This window comes from Buteo buteo, chromosome Z (assembly GCF_964188355.1).
Source record: "Buteo buteo chromosome Z, bButBut1.hap1.1, whole genome shotgun sequence".
Lineage (NCBI taxonomy): Eukaryota > Metazoa > Chordata > Aves > Accipitriformes > Accipitridae > Buteo > Buteo buteo.
In genome coordinates this window covers 56,708,632-56,731,674 of record NC_134204.1, presented here as the reverse complement: position 1 = coordinate 56,731,674, position 23,043 = coordinate 56,708,632, and the positions used below count along the sequence as shown (strand labels likewise).

Genomic DNA, 23,043 nt, shown 5'->3' with positions numbered 1-23,043 from the left:
AATGGCAAGCCAACGGAGCCAACAGCACTTACCAAAATCCCAGCCCTCCACTTGACAGCACAGGGTATGGCGAGGGCTTTTGTGAACGTAAGGGGAGCAGTGCCATGCTGTACACTCACAGGCCAGGGCACTCAGTGCCACCTGGCATGCAACTCCACACCAGCCACAGCCTGGGGACCATCCCCTGCCCTGCCCCAGGCAGGGACAGCAGTCCCTGCCCTTTACAGTCACCTGGAACAGATGTAAACCACTGAGGTTAAGGCAGGGGCTTAGCAAAATGAAGGAGGCATTGAACTCACAACTCACCCCTGACTAGCCTGAGCAGGAATGTGGCTTCCAGGCAGCATTATGGCTTTGTGGTCCCACTTCATTCCTTGTTAAGCAGGTAAACAGAGTCCAGAAGAGCTGGTGCCTACTCGTAGGGATCTTCCTCTGCAGGTATTGTAGCACTGAATGCAGCCCTACAAGTCTTTTGGTCACTCTCACATGCACACACACATTTGGCTGATGCCTGAAGGCATTTGGTACTGGCTAGCAAAGGCCTCTAGTACCTCAATCAGACAGTAGACCCCTCTGCTTGGTGGTGGTGTTTCACTGCTTCTAAGAACTCAGCCCATTTGCAGAGGATGTGCAGCAGAAAGCACACAGCTTTGACCTGCAGCTGCCCCCCACTCCTGTCTGCCCCTGCCTATCACAGTACTTCTGTTTTAGAATAATTTCTTGTCCTATGTCTCATTGTCAAAAAAAAAAAAATAGCCTGGTTTCAGATTAGCATAAAGAAATTCATATTGGCACTGACAACAAAGTTACAAATCTATAAAAAAGATCTACAAAAAAGAGAACCTGGAAGCTGCCTGAAACTGCTTGTCTAGCCTTAATTGAAGATGTCTAAATGCCCCAAATTGGTATTTTGTAAGACAGAACAAAATGTACATTGATTCCATGCATGAATCAGCAGCCCTTGAACACTACCTAGCAATCTTTTCTGTTTCAGAGAGCTATTTGGTGGCAATTTAAATCCTGAATGATGGCAATTCCACCAGGTCCTAAGGAAATTTGTTCAACGGCCTAATTGCCTTCACTAGAAACCAATTATATTGATTCTGATAGTGTGTATCCACAACAGCTATGCCATTGGACTTGGGGTTTTGCTGCATTGTCCCTCTTCCTCAGACAGATACCCGAGCATGCCCATGAAATGACTTGTCAGTTTCTCTATAAAAAACTTTGTAGATCAAGTTTCTTTACTCTCCTGTCCTACAGGCATGGTCTTCAGGTCCCAAATTAATTGTCTTTTCTGACCCCGCTCCAATTCTTCAACACTCTCTGAAGTGCTGACACCAGGACTAAGCAGTGTTCCAGCACTGGGCTCCCCAGCACATTTCTCCCCTGCTCCTACCACTCACTTGAGGACTGCAATCTCTCTCTTAGCTGCAGTACTGGGCTTGGCGGTCACGTTAGCTAGTTATCTTCCAAGCCCTTTGCGCCATCAATGTATTCCAGATAAGGCCTCCAGCCATACTAGCTTGACCTCCATGCTTTGCTCCTAGATGCACAGCTTTGCATTTAACAGCACTAGACAAGCCCAGCTTTCCAGGTGACTCAGCTGTGCTCCCACAACTGACCCATTGTTTACCTCCCCTCCATCTGCAGAATCTTCATGTTTGTGCAAACAATTATTTGGTATTTACATCACTGACAAAATCACCAGGTATTGCAGGGCCAGAAGCAGATCAGTACTTTACGAGCATCTTGTAGCTTCCCTCCTCCCCAGTGGAGGATGACTCTCCATCTGCAGCCATTTTATGAGAATGATCACTTCCCCTGGGCTGTTTACATCAAGCCACTTTGATTTTGTCTCATGTGTATGCCTGTATCAGACTATCACCAGGAACAAAGTCAGTAGCCTTCAAACCTATGTATAATTATGTCAACACGATGATTTTCATCACCAAAAAAGTCATACTCTTATCAAGAAGTGGGATCACGTTTGTCTGACAAGGCCAGTTTCCCATTCAAGGGAAATTGGCTAGCATCACCCTGCCTTCTCTCAGCTCTTTACCAGCTGCAGAGCCTATCAGCCTTTTTGTGCTTTGAGCAAACTGAAGTTTGGGTAGCCTGACAAGCTTCCCACTCATTGTCCCAGAATAATGCTGATACAGTAGGTTTTTTCCACTCCCCTTAAGTTTTTCAAGTGCCTATATTAATGATTCAAAGAGCTCCTTGGCTTAGCCTCTAAATATTCTGGACTGTAAGCTAACCATTGTTAATGTTTTGTACATTTAAAAACACTGACATTTAACATTTGTCCTAATTACTGGAAGTAATTTCTTACTGGAGCAGAAAATATTCCCTTATGACCAAGCTATGAATACACAGTCTTCTCCTTTCCAAACACCAAGAAATAGTTATTGATTATTTCTGCCTTTTTTTTCCTCATAAGCAACAATTTTGCAACCCTGTTCAGTATGGAGCCTGTACCACTGCTAGGATTTCATGAATCCCTGATACATTTTAAAGAATGCCTTCTTATTATTCCAAACCCGCTGCCCAAAGGCTCTTCATTGGTACCCTTCAATTCTCTCATCAATTGTCTGCATTTCCTTGCAGATTACTTGTCCACATTGCTTCCTCTATTTTTCCATTCATTGTATTTTGGGGGTTTTATTGCTGCTTTTGTCTCCTCTGTTAACCAAAACAGCTTTTTGTAACTAAAGAATTCATCTTCACAAATGCAGAATTGTGGTTTCTCAGGGACCTAATATAGGATTCTTGAACAAATCCCAATTATTATTCACATTTTTATGCTTAAGTTCTTCCTCCCACTTTATTTGGCCTATAATTATTCTCAGTTTGGGGAAACTAGGCCCCCTTAAAGCACCAATCATACATATTACTGGTTGGGACTATATATTCCCTTTTCACATCGCAAACTAAGTTCAGTCATGATTACTTGTACCTAAGCAAACATCCTTTTCAGTTCAGTGCTTAATTCTTTTTTATTAACCTGGATGAGGCCTGAAATTGCATTACTCCAAGCCAGCTGTGATACCTTCTAGATAGAGCGTTATTCACCTGTGTGTTTTAGGTGAATATGTTTCTTCCAGTGCTGCAAAAACATACCTGAAACACCTACATGGAAGTGTAATTTTCATCTTTCTTCTCCTCTGACATAGTTTCAAGGAGCTGCTCACCCAGGCATTGTGCATTACTGCGAAGAAGTACTTCCATCCCCCATGTTACTGTTGATCAGCTACAACCTTGAGATTTCCATGTCTTCTTTTGACTTACCAACAGCTTGACAGCAAATAAAAAGATATGTGGTGTCACCCTCTTTTCTTTCTCCACTTCATCCTTCCTAGAAAGCATGGCTGTAGCTACTTTATTTTTAAACATTCCAAACAGGCAACTCATCCCTCTGGACTCCAGCTGTAACAATAGCCCATTTATCTTAATAAAAATGCCTTATAAATTCACACAGGGATGGAACTTGTAATCAAATTACCCTAGCCTAGCAGGTCACTGTACACTGGCTGAGCAGCAGAGACTGTCCAGGAGCCCAGACTTAGGCCGTGCTGTAGGAATTGTTTCAGCAGTAATGCCTCCACCAGCACCTCCCAACCACTCCTTACATGCCTGCATTTTGCAGGGTGAAGCCTTTGTGCAGGCACTCGGGAAGCTGGAAATGCACTTAGGAAACTGGAAATGCAGTGCCCAGTGCAATTTGCTGAAACACTCAAGCTGTCACAGACTGACTGGCGAGACGCTGGGAGCAAGCAGCCAGACTGGAAGGAATGGGTCTGCTTAGTCACCTCTCACCAGTGAAAGACTGGAAGGTACACTACCTGTCTACCAGGTACCCACCATGGTCTTAATAAGAATATAGATATACCTCGCCTCAGGATGTCTGCAACTGCTTGAGTACAGAAAACTCAGTCCTAAAAATCCCCAGACACCATTTTACCAGACATACCAACAGTGACAGGCCTTCACTTCCTCTCTCAAAGACCTACAGAGGAATTTGGTATGTTTGCACTTTGGTGGATTTCCTGAAACTCCACAGCCAGGAACTTCCCCAGGCATACAGGGAAGTCGGGGGGGGCTCTTGTATGATTACAGGCATGGGATATCACAAAGCTACGGTTAATCAATACACACAGGTGGTCAAACTGCTGCACATTCCTAGCAGAATGGGTTGCTTTGGCCAGAGTAAGGCAAGAGCTTTAAAACGGAACTCAGAACATCAACAGCAAACCTCTGACTATCTAGTGCTGGCTCAGGGCATGCCTTCCCTGCTGGGACAGCCCTGGGCAAGTGGGCTAGCAACCACAGTGTCAAATCTTCCCAAAGCTGCACAGCCCTGAGATGCCTACTGAAAAACCTGGGAGAATTAGTTTTGTGCTGATCCTGTGCAACTGTGGAAAGATAAGCTGCTTTAGCCTTCTTTAGCATTAGATTCTGACATAACTTACCTGTCCTTCTGGGTGCTCGTCAGAGGGGTAAAACTGTAGAAAGAGACCAGTGGATTTTGAGTACCTGAGTGATTTAGACAGCTCCCCGCTGCAAAACAAGTAGAAAAGAAGCCCAAAGCAGTAACAAAACCTGCTTTTCACCCTGTTTCTTCAGGGGTACCAAGAAGCCAGGACTCAATGGTCTGATGAAAGGTTTGCAAGCGGAGAGGCAGGAAGATGCTTAGGACAATGTCTAGATGAAAGTTCAGATTTTCTCAGCAGTTAAAATCATCTTCAAGCAGTTAATCCAGGACACCCAGCAAAGGTAAAGCTTTTACCTGAAACAACTGAAAATTTGGGCTACACTGAATCAAAGGAATCCAGGGCTGTAGCATCAGTAGCAGGTTCCTCAACAACAACCTGTGCTGGGACACATCCAGCAGCACATCACTGCAGGACTGCAGCTCTCCTGCTAGTTGAGAGCTTCTGGTGTTATTTATGTAATTCGTTCCCACAAGAACTCCAAACACTTCCTCTGAGCTTGCAGAAAGCTCTTCAAAATGCCACAAGGTGCCAGAAAAGCAAAGCCAGGGAGCTGTAGTGATGCAGTCCCAAGCTGTCTTGCCTCAAGTGTGAACGAAAATAGGCTTGAGCTGTGCTTGGAGCAGGCTCCTTGCTCAGCCAAGTGCAGCACATGAAACCCATCTCCTTGGTGGGGGTAGGATGGCTTATCCTGCGTGACATCCCAGTAAGCCAACAAGTGCCACTTCTGAAAGGTGAAGGGGGCTAACCATACTTGGGGTGCTCTCAAGACAGCAACAAGACATGATGCTCTCCCCATAAGCCACGCTTCTCAGTGAGGTCTCTCACTACAGCTATTGCAAGCAGCCAGTGTGAGGATACCTCACTGCCAGACATACCCAGCACAGGCAGTCAGCACCGCAGCTTTTACCTCTGGGAGAAAGAAACATCCATGGGATGATGCTTGCTGTTTGGCTCAAGTAGCACCTGGTAGCACCAATTTATTTGCAGCAAGATCAGCCAGAGTTGATGCACAGTTGCAAACCCAGTTGATTTGAGCTTTGACAGCCTGATGGTCCATAAAGATGTATAAACATTTTTCTCACATGGTACTGTTTGGGGGACACAAGGGGAGTGGGACACACTGATAGATTATAAGTAATCCACACAGAAATTAAGCGTTTGAGTAAATAAGATGAAAATCAGACTCTAGCACTGAGTCCACTGATGATGCAGCCTCTGTGCAAAAAGAACCGTGCTCAGAAAGCAAAATAGGTCAACAGAAAAACAGGTAAAAGCTGCCATTAAAAAAAAATAAAATTATTTGCTAGAACATTCCTTGCTTCATATAAGTCAAGTCTGAAACAGTGTATCTTTTTTTTGCTAAAGATTATGGCCAAAGCTAGCAATCCTGCTAATCTTGTTAGAGCAAAGTCTGAGAAATGCACATGGCCAGCTACCTGAATCTTCCCTTACACAGTTACATGACAAGATTGTCATCACAATAAATCACAGACTAAACACTATTACACATTTGGTTTTAACTGACAGGACTGTTCTTAAATTGCATGGATGGATCCCTTCATAAACCCCTCCTTGGTTTCAGACTGCACAGCCAACTGCTCCCCATTTGACCTCTGCATGCTCAAAAAAGATAAGCCTCATGAAAAGGAAGGAAATGTGAACATCTGAGTGCTCCAGCAGGGACACTGTCAAGCTTAGGTCAGCTGACCTGTCCCTTATCAACCTCAAGGCCCACCCCCCATTCCCAGCGAGCCGATGGATGTTGAAAGCTGTTGTGTCTGAGCACCAACCTTTACTGACACTTGTCTCAGGTCAAGTCTCCAAGCGTCCACCCACAGACTGCATGCTCCAGGAGACTGGACAGATGCACCATAACCCAGAGCATAACCCAGACTGCAGGCGCTGTGTGCAGGACCATCACACGTGCCAGGGTCAGGCTTTGGAAGGAAAAGTGCTGTTGCATCCCCAGGAGTACCATCCCCAGGTTGCAATCAACCAACTGCCAGGTTGCCAGGCAGGAAGAGTTGCTGCCTTCCGAGGGCACAGCACATGCAGGGGTGAAAGCAACACTAACCCAGAAGGCCAGCCTGCCCTGGCATCTCTCTTCCAAAAGCGAGTGGGAGAACCAGGAGGAAGGAGAGTGGGCAGCCGGCTACCAGCGCTCTCAGCCGGCAAGTCCTGCACAGGACACCTAGCTAGGTCCAGGTGGATGTACACGCTCTGTTCCCACTGGCGCTGCTGGCATAGCTCAGCATCTCCAGAGAGAAGTCATGTCCTTTGTTTCAGGTGCCCACTTCAGCTACCCCTCTGGGAAATGCAGCCTCCGTTACGTTTTGGGAACAACCTTCCACACCTGCCCCTTGGGGTAGAAGTCCAGCACCTTATCTCCAACGAAGGCAGAGCACCTACAGAGTGGATCTTCCCCTGGCACCTGCCCCCAGTTCAAGCTGTCAGGGGCTGAGGGATGTTCCGAGCCAGACATGGCACTTGGGACATGGATGAGACTCCCTGGTGTGACTATCCTTCATCCATCTGTCTACTCCCTTTGAAACTGTTCGCGTGTCTTGGTGTCCAAGCATCCTTTATCCAGGCACACTGGAAATGACTGATGTCTTGTGTGGATGTGCATCTATCTGCTAAGCCTGCTGCATGATAATAAGTCGATTGAGGGGCCCAATCTTTCCTCTGTTCTCAAAAACAACGAAGAATTGTTCCTGCTGCTCCCTTTCTGCATAGGCCAGATAAAGCAATAGACATCTTCAAATGGTGTTTCAGCCTCCTCATCCTACTTGCAATCAACCTTTCTTACTAGCTAATATGAGCCTTCATAAAGATTATAGGAAATAATTACAGGATTACAGAAAATTCCAAGTCAACAAGGGTAATGGAAACCATATCCTTCCCAAAAATCCTGATAGCTTTTTGCCAGCTTTCAAGTTTACTTGGTAAAGGCAATAGCATCAGTGAACAAACTTCTGAATAGAGTGTATGGCAGTAGGAATTTAGAGAAATACAAAACCAACACATCACATACTGAAGACATGGGAAAGAGAAATGGTAGTTAGTAGACCTGAAAATGTAAATGCAGATGAGAAACAACTGTGTAAGCTACTGAAGACCTCTGCAGGGGAAGTTCTTTGCCATACAGCATTCAACATACATGTCAACAACCCAGAGGGAAAAAAACCACCAGCAAACCCCAACTTTATCATTAATGGATTTTGCAGCTAAAACAAAGGTCAGGGGAGCAAAATAATTAGGGCAAAAGAGCAGAGGTGCTGTGTAATCTGGATCTCTTGTTAAAACAAATATTGTCTGCTGGCTTGCAATTCATCTTCTCCACAGAGCAGACAGGGACTGGACCACAACAACAAGGGTAACACTCTCTTTCCTGGGAAGCAGTGAGAGTAAAAAGGACTTTGAATCTCCCAAGCATGAGCTCTCAGAAAACCACTGTGCCTGAAAGAACCACAGACAAACTCAGATGCATAAACAAAGAAAGATGAGGATAGTGACAATACCACTGCACCAAGCACATGCGTGACTGCCATGATGCAAGACAGACGCTGCTAGGCCTGGGAAGAGCTGAGGGAATAGTTAACATGTAGAAAATGTGCCCTGCTGGGAAAGGCTCAACAGGTTCCCTTTGCTTCATTTAACAAAAAGAACATTAAAGGACAAACTGATTACAGTTGCAGTACCTGCACAAGGCAGAGAAAGTTGATAGCTGAGGCTCTTTGGTGGAATACAAACTCTCACAAAATTAAACGGTTGAAAGCTGAAGCTGGGCTGTATTCTTGGGCTAAATGTGTCCAGGTTTGCTGAATAAAACTAAAAATTAGTCTTCAGAACCACTGCCATGGGACAGAAACCCTGTCACTGGGATGCAGGAGCCAAGTGGGATCCCCATGGACCTGGCAATCCAGTCTGGGCCAAAAAGGAACCATCCTACAGCTTCTAGATGGGAGGGTGACAGCAGCGCAGTCCAGTTCTTACATTGGAAAGGAAGATGTCTTCTACAACTCTACAGGCATGTGCCTTTAGTTTGTCCAGACTGGTTGCAACCTTGCTGTCCAAGGGAAAAGCTGGCAGCTACAGTCCCACATTTTGGGTTTAGTAATGGGCAGTAAGTAGCGAACCCTCAGGATCAAGTGTCAGATGGAGCCGCAGCATCAGGCTGATCACCATATGTCTGCACCAACACCTGAGAACATGCAGACCAAAGCTTAGCACAGAGGCACCCAGCTGAATGAGTCAAGCCCACATCCCCTCCAACTCCTCACTGTCAGCTGAGTTGCTGCAAAAAGCATCCAGCCCAGAGCTTCTGTGTGCTCCCTTTGATGTCAGAAGGACAATCTGTTATTGAAACTGTAGGAACAAGAATGGAAGGTCCCTGCATTGAATCTACTGAAGCAAAGAGGTGAAACAATGAGGTTCTGTCAACACTATTGCCTTACTCCTGATTTATATCACAGGTGCCCAGTTCTGGAGTAGTGTCAAGAAAAAAGTGTGATCCTAGCTAAGTTAGTTTGATTTTAATATTAAAAATGACACCCACTTGTGCATAATGAGCATGTAAATGTAAGACCACCTTATGAGTTCGGTAATTACCTAGACAGGCATAGAAGTACTTTTGTTACATAAATTGCAACCAAGCATGTATTTTGTTACCACTTTTTCTTTCATCCTGATGTGTATATAAGACTCTGTTTGCCTTTCAAGTGTGTGCTAGCTTTGTGGAGATACCACCTAGCACTCATCTCTACACAGACATGAAATAAACAAAATCTCAACTCTGCATGTTATTGGCTCTTCATACACCAGGTGAAGAACCCCGTTTTGCAACAACACCTTGAGTGGCCTCTGATGCCCAGGACTCCTCTCAGCCCACTGACAGTGCTATGCTCTTCCACAGCAACAGTACTCTCACCCAAAGCTAGAGGATCTCAAGTGTCACAGAGTGTGTCTGCCAACCAACCCACCAGCCTATTGCTGACTTGTCAGAAGACAGCGGGTTAACCCAGTCACGAGCACTCTCAGAGCAGTGTATGCAACTCATCGCCCAGCCCTCAATAACCGGGAAAAGAGGAAAGTGTATCAGCATGCTCACACTGTAACACAGGGAGCCAGCCACAGGCAAGGGGCAGTCCATGGGAGCTGCGAGGAGAAACGAAGCCACATTTACTGCCTGACATCTTCTGCTTCTGCTATGTAATATGCTGACCAAAGGGCATTTTTAATGGGAAAATCCAGCTATTTGATACACGTGCAGACTGCAGATGCAAGGAGCTTATAATGGCACATATGACCAGTGCAAGCTGGTGACACAGCAAAATCTATAGCTGAGATTTCGAAGCTCTACTCCAGAGTCCAGTCTGTTTGAAACAAAATCCCCGCCTTTCTGAATGCAGAGACAGCAGATCAGCAACTGAATTCCCCTTTCACTCTCTTGGAGGGAAGAATCCTGAACTTCCCAGGTAGTTAATAAGATCTTAATTAAACTCTAATTATGCCAATAGAAAGGCAAAACCTTAGCTATTTTGGTTCCCAACGGCCAGCCCGTTCCCCATTCCTGATGTCTAGACTTGGAGGCTGCAGGTGTGCCTACACACAAACAGAAAACAAAACCAAATCTAGATCACAGACTCCAGCAGCCAAAGATGCAAATAAGATCAGTTCAGTCGTTTCAGCTCTAGCTCATGTGCAGAAAACCCTGATGTTCCCATCACCTGAGAGAGGGCTGTTCCTGACAGTACATCTTGAAGTTACACCCTTGGGGCAGAAGATGCAATCAGGGGCAGAATATGCAATCAAGGTTACCGCAAGTAGTGTTCCATCCAATTTGCTCTTCGCTTTGCTTCAAGTTTGAATCTGAACTACTCCTTGCAGAGCTCCCACTGCATGCCTCTCTGGGCACTTTCTTTCTCCAAGGTTCTCTGTCACTGCTGTTGTCAAAAGTGAACCTGAACTGGGGTCTTGTGAATGGAAACACTGCCAGATTTGACCTCATCATCCCCAAAATTTAACAAACATTATAATTTATCAACTCAATGTAGAAAAAAAGCCCTTTATTTGAAATGAAGAGACTAGCACAATTCTCTCCGATTTCATATCATATCTTTTGGGCCTAATATCAAGCCATCACTGCTGTTTCTCTAACTTCCTTAGAAGGGGAAAAACCAAACCAACCAACTGCTCTCTCCACACGTAACAAGGCAGTAGTGTCTTGGCTTCCTACTTTCCCCACAGATGTGGGCTGCTCCTAAGTAGTAGTTTTATACCAGGGGCTATCAAGGGTGGCCCTCTCACCCAAGTACGTACACAGATCAAGCAAGAAAAATGATGTCGCTGTTATGTCAGGAGGGTTGTATTTGCTAAGCAGGAGTCTACAGCTCTCACAGAGTCCTGTTAGTGGTCCAGAACTTAGAAGAGTCCAGAACCCTTTAGAGAAAAGCAGGAATCTTTCAGCGCTTTGTTGCTTGCAGAGGTTGCTCTTTGAGTAGAAACATGGACAATTAATATCCTAATTAATGGCAAAATGATCAACCCTAGAAGCCTTTGCTTCATTTTCTATCTGCAACTAATTGTATGAGGAAGTGGCTGAAACATGCAAAAGATAAAACTTTCAAGTGCTCAGTCCCAGAGCTGAAGCCAGGATTTCAGGAGCAGACAGTCCTTAGTGGCTCCCTGCTTTCTACTGCCACCCAAGGCAGCTTTGAAGACTACTTTTGAAGATGTAGCCATGTATTCAGATGCTCAGGTAGGAACAAAGTGTTGTGGCAAGGTCTGGACACAGGAAAGCCATGTGGGGAAAATAACTCTCAAATCAAGAACAGCTAACAGGTGGAGTCTTCCATCAAGTGTCCCAAGCTTGGAGAAGTCAAACTGGCCAGGCTCTTGGCTAGGAAGTGGTGATGGCTGGACAGTGTTTACACATTTAAGCCTCAGTCCCACACAGAGGGTAGACACAAGTCCAAACTTGTGTTCAAGCTCAAACAGGTCTGTGGGAAACACAGGCTGGACACCACCCAAGCGTGCCAAAGCACAGCCTGTTTACGAGTGCATGGCACAGGTCAGGCCAAGGCCAGCTCATTTTCTGAGCCAATACCAAACTGATGTTCATGACACAACAGCAGGAGCCAACAGCAAAGCTGCACAGGCTTTAGGCTGGAGCACTAATGCCTCCAATCCAGCAAACATATACGCACATCCATAACTTGAAAGGAAGAGCTGGGAGGTCTGAGGGACTGACTCCAGCACTGGAAGTCAGCAGTGGCAGACTGGGTATATCTAGAAAGCCTTTTATCTTCTAGAAGCCCAGATGCTACTAGGAATGAGATTTGCATCCTTATAGGGTATTGCAACAGGAAAGGCACTACCCATGAAAGAAAAAAAGTGGGAGAAAAAAGTCTTTAAGACAAACTAGGATAGAAACAGCATGAAACAGGAAAATACACACCATAGCCCTGGCATGAAGACAGACTGATCTTCCCATACTCCCTAAAGTTGCATATATCTTGGAACAAGAGAGGGGGATTGAGGAGGCAGTAAAGTATTTCACAGATTGTGTACACATCATTGTGTACCATATAGAAATGATACTTTCATGGCCCAGCTATGTGGGCAGCCAGCCTGAGTTGAGCAAGAACAGAGAGATTTGGCAGGTAAAATAAGTCATAAAACAAAAGATAGAGGTAACTGGAACCAATAGAGTCAAAGAAAATGAGCGCTATGACAGGCAGCATTAGCTGTTGTATGTGTGTGTGGGGGGGTGTTTGTTTTCTTCTTCTCTCTCCTCAAAAGGAGAAAAAGAAAGTCTCTAGTTTGGGTTTGTCTGCACTTTGCAGTTACTGAATATTGTGCAACCCCATAGAGACAATGATAAACTGTTCCAGACCTTCACCTGCAATAACATACCCACACCAGCCAGGCCTTGTCCCATAGTATGGATCAAAAGAAGGACCTAGCTAATAACAATGTATTGCTTGTAAGTGGCCCGGGAGTCCTCCTCAGCAGGTAGTACAACCATGTCCTAAGAGAAAGAAAGAGCAAACCCTATGCAGAAACATAAACTGAGAGCACTAAACTTGCTTCTCTACCAAATAAATCATCTCTCTGTGACTCTGCTGCAACAAAAAAGCACTTCTTGCACAGGATTAGACCATTCCTTATGGCTTTGTGTCCCCATTTTCCCCAGCGTAAGTTTGTAAGTCCTTCCCGTGTGTTTGCTCTCTTGAAAGGCAAACACAGCAGTGGTCTGACACTGGGGGTTCCCAGGCAGCAGCACAATACCAAAGGAAATAATTTTCAAAGAGCCTATTTTAAAGTCTTTGTTTGGTTTACATTAAGCACATAATTAACTCAACTGCCTGAACAAACTGAGAAGAAAGCTCTGAAATCAAAGATCTACAGAACTGCCAACCATGAGAGTTCACAAGTCAGGTTCTGAAACAACCACGAAATTGGCTTAGAAACATAAAAATCACGTGCCTCTGGTTCTCCTTTTCCTCGAGCTGCCTGTATTGGAAATCTGCAATGGGCAGAAGTGAGGGTGTGAATTTGTGGTGCAGTAGCTGCTCCAGACCTGCTACCACAAGGGACAGTGTGCTTCTTCCCCCTGGAAGTGAGCAGACATGGCAGGAGCCACAGCTTGCATGATGCACAAGCACATGTCCACCCACCATGGGGTAATCACGGGCTGTGATTGCCCTGACTAAAGCTAAGTTTGTCCAGCAGTTCTGGTTAGCCTGACCACCTCAGCTGGGCTCTCACAATAAATGTCGCCAGGCTGGGCAACTCTGGATGTTGCAGCTCTATGTCCACACCCCATGCAGCTTCCCAGCTCACAGTTATGTCACCTGCAAAGGAGCACAGCAACAGCCACTCTGTGAAGCAAGCTGCGTGAAGGCCTAAAGTAAGCATCAACAGTTGCATGAGCTTAATAGGACCTATATTTCACAGCCTCCCTACCAATTTCTTACAAGGCAGTGGAGAAAGCACATGCTCCCCCCAGCACTTCTATCATGCTAAACTAGAGGGGCAGCATTGGCAAAAGAAAAATTCATGCAATAACATTAACAAAGCTTCAACCAGATAAGAGGAGGAGGAGATGGGCCTTCCCAGCCTATTCCTAGCGTGACTGCAAGCAAACAGGGACAGCACAAGGATTCAAAGCAGCTAAGTAAAAGACTGGAGATGCGAAAGAGGCTGACCAGCTCCAAACAAGGGAAGAGAGGAGTGCAGATGCCCTGCCTGCAGCTAAGGACTGCACAGGTGATCCACCCTGGGCTGCCATGCTATTCCCTGCACTGTGGTCCCCCACCAAGACTGGCTGGGGTAACAGCACTTCTGACATCTACCCCGAACTGCTGTCATCGCCCTTGCTGGGCTGCACCTCCCCGTCTTCTCGTTCCTTTCCAGCACAGGAAACTCTGCATCAGTGATGGGACAGGCTTCAGAAGGCAGGGGAAAGGGTCAGGCATCAGTCAAAACTCCCCAGCCCTGTGACCAAAGGTCCTCCCACCTTGGACTACCAGGGCATGGTGCAACAGCAGATCTCATCTATTCCTAAGCAAACGCCACTTCCTCCTCCCAAACTAGCACCTACCTGCAGCAAAGGTACCCCAGGCCAGAGAGCAACCTTATGCCTGCTTGTGATCCCGCTGGACAGGCAAAGACAGCAACAGTTGCTGCTCCTTGGTGTATTTGGTTCAGAGAGGAGAGCCCACGACTGCCCCCATCCAACACATGGACAACACAGAAGTCATTCTACTTGCCTGGTTATGACACTGCCTGAACAACGGTTCTAAAGTCCAGCTGGTTTGCAAACACAAAGGCACTTGCACAGGGGCCTGCCCTAGCCTGTGGAGCTCCCTGCAGGAAGCTGTGCTGTGCTGACCCTCATCTGGTCTCAAAGGAAGGGGAAAAAAAAACCAAACAAAAACAACCAACCCCAAAACCCACTTTTCCCAATGCAGAGGATGGGCCTCTATTTCTGAGGGCACTGAGAGGTCCACCAGGATACTTTTCCAACCAGTACTTACTTCTCAGCTTTACTCACAGCACCCCTACTTCCCCAGAAGATCACACCTTTCTTAACTAGCTATTACCAATGCAAGTTCAGACACCCAGGCCCAGCCTGCCAGGGGCTCCTGCAGGGCAGCCCATCCAGGGTCAGAGAGCAGACATCCAAAGGTCCAGTGCCTCTTAGGGTGGAGCCTGCCAAAAGCTGCCCAGGGAAGAGGACAGGGTCTCCCCAGGCCAAGCCTAAACGAATTTAGGACGTGGCCTGAACTCTTATGGCCAGCAAACTCCCCTGAAGGCATAGCTAAAGGCATGGGCTGCAGGGAGTAAATACAAGCCTCTGGGTAGGGACCACTTACCCACACCCCAGCCCATCCTCTTGCTGCTGCAACATCCACCCAGGCAACAAGCCTGGCACCCTGCACACCACGCCGTCTCACCTGGGAGAAGTTCAGCCCATTGAGCGGGTGGCACTGTTCCTCCACCTTTTCCACAGCGCCTGTTTGCTTCCTCAGCCGCTCTGCTTCCTGGGCCAGGTACAGATCCAGGACAGGCACACCTCGCGACTTGATGTCTACCTCCGTCAGAGAGTTCACCATCAGCATCACCCACACCGGCCTCTTCCGCTCCCAGTTGCCAGCAATGGCATTGAAGAGGTAGTCTGCATACAGCCCTTTGCCCCGCTGGTCTGGGGTCATCCAGGACGGCATCATGAGCTTGACGTACTCCAGGTGCCGTTTGAGCCGGCGGTAGATGTCACGGGGCAGCACATCCTGGAGGTTCTCCCCCTGTGGCAGGAGCTGGCAGCTGGTGAGAGCTGAGATGGTATAGGGGTCAGTTAGGTCCAGCTCAAAGTACACGATGTGGCTTTGCTGGAACGCCTTCTTGGAGTTCTCTGGGATGAAATCCCAGACACGTGTGTAAGGGACATGGATGGTGCCAAAGAAGTAAGATGGGGGATCTCTCTTGATGGTCCACAGGAAAGAGTTCAGCTTGCTTTGCTGGGGGAGAGGGAGACACAGCTGAGTAAGTACAGACATTTATGCTGGGCCACTGCAGTACAGGGCTTAAGGAAAACATGGTGCCAAGCCAACATGTAACCTGGCTCAGCAGCTTGCCAGCATGGACTTTTCCTAAAGTTGCTTCGCTCACACAAAGTCCTCGTTGACCACCCTTTTTCTCAGGTCTTGAGGTCAAAATTCAATTTTCGCTAATTAAAAACACAAGAAGATTGTCCTTGGCTATCTCCTCCTGAAAGCCAACACTGGGTCTTCTCAACAGTAACGCTACACCGGCTCATTACCCAGCTATCTGCCAAAACTAGCAGCGGAGCACAGCCCAAGCAGGCTGTGCTCCAGGCAAGACACTTACCCAGCTTTTGCCTTTTATCAAGTCAAAAGCTGGCATCACTTTGCTGAAGCAGAGCAGGACAGCAGGGTTTCAATCACCTTCACCTTGACACCTCTCACTTCAGCACAGCAAGGCACCTTTCGTCAAAGAAACTGCTGCGACACTTAGTCAGACGGTGCCGCAGCATCTCAGGAAAACTTTCCGCTCCGAGCAAGACACCAAACTAATGAGTAACACAAAAAAAAGCTTGCAGGCAGACTTGCTGGAGCAGGTAGAAGTACAGTTTTACAGGGATGTAGCACATGGCAGACAGACACACAGTCAAGACCCCTCACAGCCCAGTTCTCATCTTTCTTAAGGACCAGAGAGGTGCATGCAATACGTTGGAAAATAAGGAAAGAAATTCTGCAGGCCAAACTCTGCCTGTGGTTCCAGGGCATACTCTTTTAAACACAGAGGACAAAAAAGTTTCTTTCTTTAGATTAGCTTTTAAAACCTCTCAAAAACCACAGCCATCAGGAAGTCAGAATCAGACTTGAAATTTGTTCTGCTGCAAAATGTGCCTTGCAGCATACCCAGGAATACCAGAGTACAAGGCTGTGCTCAAGCCCTAAGCAATCCCGCAGGACAGGAGAGCAGATGGGGTAAAATGGATCCTGCATCGATCCTGCCAAGTCACTTTACACCAGCAGCACTCATGACCTTCATCACCTACAACATGGACCCTGCTGGTGCAGTGGTCCTTACTGGAGCAATGGACACAAGCAGTTTCTATCCATCTGCACAAACAGGAAGAGGTAACCTTTGCATGTCTAAGTAAGAGGACAGGCTTCCAGATGCACTCAAACATCTGGTCAGCCTCTAGCCAGCAGATAACTCTAGCTTCAGCTCTGAGGCTAAGTGTGCATATGTGCTGATCTAAGAAGCCTGCCTGACTGCCAAATGCAGAACAGGCTGCTTGGAGGAATTTATGGGAAGCACATTGCCTATAAATTTCTGATACTAAAGACCCAGGGTCAGAAAGGTTAATCTTAAAGATTGCTCTGCAATGGCTCATCCCAGACAACCATCTTTAGCAGCTCTCTATGTCAAACCCAGGCCACAGATCAGGCAGCACATCAGCAAAGTACAACCACCAGTCCAGCTTACTAGCATGGACTGACAAACCAGGTATACTCCAAAGAGGTCTTCAGATGCTTCTGCAGCACATCGAGAGTCTGAAGGATACCCCAGACCTTGGTAATACCATACTACAACTCTGGATCCTATAGGACAGTCCTGGAATGCACTGCTGAATTACAGACCATAAAAACTCTCCTGAAGACCATGGGAAGAAGGAAGAACAAACATGATGGAGCACTGAGAGGTAAAGAAGATACAGGGCAACAGATAAGTACAAATTTTACATAGACCCACAAAGAACATAGGAAAATGAATACACAAAGTAAAACAAGGGAAAACAAGACAGGGTTCCCTCCTGTCATTAGTCGGGGGTGGGGGGGGGGAATGGAAGGACACACCCCTGTGGTGAGAAATGAACTAGAATTAGTCCTCAGCCAGCAAGGAGGAAGGACCAGAAGTGCTGCTTTCTATCTACAAGCAAGTGAAAAGACAAAAGAGGCACCTGGGACAGGCACGAGGTCGGGAGGTCAACACTCCCTTCACTTCACACAAGTCTGATCATGTACATGGCAGTGCACAAGAACAGCTATGACTGCAGGGAATTGTGAGGAACAAGCGTTCACCAGCCAGCTTAAAACTTCAGTTCAGCTCCTGAATAAACCCAGCCAGAAGGCTCAAGCCCAGATTGATGGTACCAGGCTTTAACACAGATCAGCACTGCTCTAGACTACTGCACACAGTCCAGCTAGAAAGGTGTTTGTCATTGCACTCTCACTTTTTTTGCTCTGCAAATCCCCCCAGCTTTCACATTCGGATACTGAAAGCAGAGTAATACTGCCAGTTATTAGTAGTACCACTGAGGAAATCACACAGGCCATCAGGCACAGAGTAAATAAAGCTTTCCTTTAAAAAGTCTGCAGCACAGGCAGAAGAAAGCAGCCTGAGACCTAGCAAAACTTCTCACACAGTCCTAGAGACTGAGACCTTACAAAGCGGAGCAGCTGAGCACCCTTGCTGGCACTTCCATGCCAAAAGGAGCAGTCATGAAGTTGGCAAGCCACCCAAGTGCCACTCAGACCTCCCTTCTCAGAATTCCTTGGAGCCAGCACGAGGGGCCAGCAAACAAGCCTGTCCCCCACCATTGATAGGAAACCTCCCCAAACCCTGCAGAGCCAGCTTCTGAGCACCAGCAGCTGGGTATCATCACCAGGTGATGCTACAACCACAGCTCACAAAGCTCAGTTTCCCTCCAAAAGGCAGCATGACAGCTGCTCAGGACATGCTAGTGCCTCACATTCCTTTGGCATCTCCTTTTCCTTCAGGAGGTGAAGACTGGAGTCCCAGCACTGCTTTGCTTCCATGACAGACCCCTGCAAACAGCCTGCTACTGCTGTGCATGAAAGGGAATGGGCCAAAGTCCTTGGTGTGTCTGAGCAGTTCTGTGCATCCCCTGCTGTACCTTCGGGCACTTTCACATCCCTGTGCACCTCCTGGAGTTCAAGCATGTTTCACCGCGGTTTCAAAGAGGGAAAAGCAAGGGTATAATCTCTCCCTAACACTGTAAAAGGGAAACTGTTAAACAATGCTCTAGGTGGCTGTGAGATAGCACAGTAGCAGTGCAGAGACTTGTTCAGCATCGCAGTATATGCCGTCACTGGCAGTGCCTCTCTCTCACCTCACTTCCCTGAGAGTGTACAGTAGATAAAGGTGCTACAACCCAATTTTCCTTTGCAGTAGGATCCTTCTACACAGCTGTTACATCGGAAAGGGGTGCTTTAAAACCAGCATAAATTACAGTCACAAGTGGTGTCCTGGAGGCTTAAGAGAGCTGGGTTGTATAGCTCCAGGAATTTCACTTTCAGCACCATAACAACAAAAAGTCAGGTTCACGTATAGATCAAGATGCATATTTCTGTCTCCACTCTCCAATTTACAGGTGGTACTTAATGCATTAGTCATGATGGGAGAAACTAGGAGCAAGAGGAAAAAATGGAGGGGTAGCCTAAGGAAGAGAACAGCAGTCCCAGATGAGAACACAGGTCTTCCAGTTTGCTGCCACACAAAGATCTAAGACAGCATCATACTAGCCATACCACACCTCCTCTGTCCCTCAAGTTTAATCTCCCACTATGTAGTCCCAGATCAAGGTATTTCTGAATGCTCAGCACTATGACACAGTGCATTCTCCCCCACCTCACCTCCCTAGGTGAATGACAGCTGGCTGTGAACTGATTCAGAGTATCAGCCCAGCCAAAAAATTGCTTGGAACAAAAAAGGAGAAAGAGAAAGAAGGCTCAGAGGGGAAGCAAAACTGCTGTCCAAAGACTGAGGAACTGGATGTGAACTCCAGACGTGGGAAACCTACACCTGGTCTGCTTCCTTCCATCTTCTATCTGTCTCACGGATGTAGACGATACATTTTCCAGCACAAAGTGTATAACTCACTGTGCAGGTAGATGCCCTCTGTGCCTTGTCTGACCCCTAACCCTCATACTCACTACTTGGTCCCACAACCACATCTTCCAAACCTCAGCCCAGGATTGCACTGATTCTCAATCCACAATATTCTCTTAAAATTCTTTTGCTTGCTACAGAAGCCAGAGCATGTGGCATGCAATATTTCACCCAGGCAGGCAGCCCTATAACCCTCCCTATATGGCTTTCTCCCTCCCTCTTATCTATCCTGGTGTCGAATCTTGTCATGTTCATTTATACCTAATAGAGGCAAAGATTGTGCCTTTACTCACCATGTGAAGTGTCCCATGCATCTACAGTAACACACAGAGAAATACTAGGAACACTTTTAATAGCCATTCTCTTGAGATTTTGCCCACCTGCATTACTGACACTCTCAAACTCGGCTTAAGACTGTAAGCAGAACTTGCCTGGGAATAAACACGGTACTGGCTCCAACTATTAAAAGAACACACATTCAGTCTCTGTTTGCCAGAAATGAAAAATAAAAATTAAATTTTTAACTAAAAAGGCAAGGGTTGAGAGTAGACAGATTACTTGCTCTGCTGAAGTGCATATATGGGGAAAGGTAGCCATCTAAATTAATTGGCCTGCTGTCAGGAGTAATGCCTCATAAAATACCAACCAGCTACAACCACAAGCATTCTGCTGTTAATCCCTGGATTCTGACTTTAAATTTACCAGTACACTACTATGTTAAGCAAAAAGAAAGCACCACCAGACCACATTACTTAGTAACAGGAATATAACCCAAAGGACTCCAGCACACTTTATTTTAGATTAACTGTTTTCAAAGCCTTTCTTTTTTCCTATTAAAAAAAAGAATGATGGGGCACATTATCGGTTGCAGCTTTAACTGTAATTTGGAGTGATGAGAAAGCCCTCAGAAGTATTGTACACACATTCCTTAAAATAGCAGCTTCTCTCTTTCAGGCACTGATACATATATTTCTTTCATGACAGAAGCTTTAGGCAACCTGACAAAAAGAAGAAAGGTATACCTGTAATCTAGAGAGGTAAGAAAAGAGATCCCATAAAAACAAACAAAAAAGCCTTCCCAGATGATGCAGGGACAAAATATTTTTTCCCAAGGGGTTGGTGTAATTATTCAAAAGGATACACTCAACAGCTTTGCAAGTAAGGCAGACGATGCCATTCCTAGACAGTGTGGTTACCATCACTGTCCTAATGACCCTAGGAAACAGCCTGCCAATACCAGAACTACAGGTGGTCTTACATTTTAATGACAGAGTAATTAACAGATAATGAGCTACCATTAACACGTTTCACCCCCAGTTTTCCTGGTAACTGGCAGAAGTCCAGTCAATGGCTCCTGCGGAAAACTCCCTGCATGTCCCACCAAATCAGTGAATTACCCATTTCCGTAAGCAGGACTTCTGCTGTTCAGGCTCTCAGGGGCTGTCCCCGTCCTTCTTGCTCTCACTAGCTCCTTGCAGTAGATTCAACGCCAGCTCACAGATTTTGCACTTGCCCTCAAGGGGAAGGGGGCACCCACTCCAGAGGCTTGACCTGGCTTTATGGCAGCATCACGGCCAGACACTTAAAATTCCAGTTGACAAACTGGTTCCAGGCACAAGCAAATTTGTGAGGCACTGTCCCCCAGCGTAGGGTTAAGCCTTCTAACCCAAGCTCAGGCAGACGCCTCCAGCAAGGCACATGTTGCTTGGCATACCATTGAATCAGCAGTGCCCTAAATCCTAGAAGACATCTCAGCCTCAACGGCAGCAGGGGGGCCAGCATGCTCAGCTGGAGGTAGCAAGGCCCCTAGACCAGGGGCTACCTGTAGGTGCATGTGTAGGTGAGAGAGAGAAAGGTCACAGAGCAGACTTTCTTGATAGTTCTCACACCTACCCCTGCACACTGACCCTGCAGTGAGCCCACTGTGGCTTTGGCACCTCCCCAGTGCAGCAGCTCTGCATTAACTTCTAAGGTCTTCCAGTTCCCTTAACAGCTGTGCTGGGGGAAATAACAGTGCCTGGGGCAGGAGATGAACACAAATGGCAAGACATATGTCCCAGGAGCGTCCTGGGCACACAGCACCTCCAGTCAGGCTGCTTCTAAGTCCAAGCAGATGCCAACAGACAGCACAGATGGTCTGTTAACACTAACAGACACATTAACACGAAGTAAGTTCAGGAAGGCTTTCCCTACATGATTTTCAGTACTTTTATCTCAGAAACTTCAGTGACAACTGTTTTATCTCAGTGTCTGATTTTTAATGGAAATTACATCCTGCTCACAAGTTTCACACTGGCCAGAACATCATCAACCCTAACTTGCAGCAGGGACCCTCAGCTGTGCTTACCACCCACCGGAGCCAGGACAGCCGATGCTGCTCCTGGTTACCACAGTCAGGCTGATGAGCAAAATGTAACACAACTTAGAAACATGTTTCCACTCCAGGGGCACGGCCGTTTGCTGGTCGGAACCAGCTCCGACATGCTCGGCGTTCAGCAGTAAGGCAAGAGGCTACCCCCAGCGGGGGATGCTGACAGCAAGTCACTCCAGGCGAGCCTGTCCTGTTGCGAGCGGCGTAGCTGGTCCCGCACGGCGCAGCCAAAAGGTCCTGCTGGGGCTCATCGCGGGGTCTTCCTCCTCCGTCAGCACCCAGCGGTGGTCGTCCCACCTGGAGCACGGCCCCGACAAACCACCCTCCCCTCCCCGCTCCCGCCAGCCACCCGTGCCCGGGCGGCCGCTGCCCGAGCTCCGCACCCAGCGCCCGCCGCAGACCGGTCTCACTCGCAATCGGGGCGGCCCGGCCCGGCCCGGCGCACCCCACCCCACCCTCTCGCCACCGCCCCCCGGGGGAAAGCGACGTCCGCGCCGTGTCCCCGCCCCGCCCCACGCAACTCCCGCGGAGACGCGGCAGCCCCCGCGCTGCTGGTCCCGGCGGCCGGTGCGGTGCGGCGCGGCGGGCGGCAGAGCCCCCCCCCGCGCGCCGGCGCTTACCTTTCCGCGGAGCGGGCAGGCGCCGGCGGGGCCACGGCTCTGCCGCGCTCTGGCCAGCAGGAGGAGGGAGCCCTGAAGCAGGCAAAGCCAGCCGGGGTGCACCATCCCTGCTCGCTCCCACACTTGGCACAATTTGGGGACGGCTTCCCTTCGCTTTTTTTTTCTATTCCCCCCCCCCCTTGTCCTGCTTCCACACCTTCTTCGCCTCCCCCTTTTTTTTTAATTCCTCCTCTTTTGCCTTTTTTTTTCCTCTCTCCCCCCCCACATTTTTTTTTCCCCGGCCGACCCAGTCCTAGAGCCCTCGCAGGAGTGGGCCCGTCCCCTGGCCAAGCCCTCCAGCCGCTGCCCCCTCCTCTTAAAGGGTCCCGTGCCGGGCGGTGGGGGGAGGAAGGGGAGGGCGCGGGGCCCGCCGCACCGGGGGCGGGCGATGGCCCGGCAGCGGCAGCGGCGGCGGCGGCGGCGGCGGCGGCGGGGGGGGGGGTGGTGTCCCCCGCGCCCCACCGCCGCCGCCGCCTGGCTGAGGCAGACGGCGGCGGGGCGGCGGGCGCCGCGCATAGGGGCGAGACCCCGACCTGGCCCCAGGGGGCTGGGGCGGCTGCGCCCCCCG

At 48.0% G+C, this 23,043-nt stretch overlaps 1 protein-coding gene across 3 annotated transcripts in view; it reads right to left on the bottom strand.

Moving 5' to 3' along the window:
* LOC142027204 (metalloprotease TIKI1-like) overlaps positions 1-22,577 on the bottom strand; it is a 77,881-nt gene extending 55,304 nt beyond the window's left edge. For all 3 annotated transcript variants that reach the window (XM_075020921.1, XM_075020922.1, XM_075020923.1), the window contains exons 1-2: positions 22,437-22,577; positions 14,960-15,520 (exon numbers count right to left, since the gene is read on the bottom strand). In XM_075020921.1, coding sequence (XP_074877022.1) covers positions 14,960-15,520; positions 22,437-22,541 — 666 coding nt within the window. In that variant the 5' untranslated portion in view covers positions 22,542-22,577. The remainder of the gene's footprint in view (positions 1-14,959; positions 15,521-22,436) is intronic.
* Between the last annotated feature and the right edge of the window lie 466 nt (positions 22,578-23,043).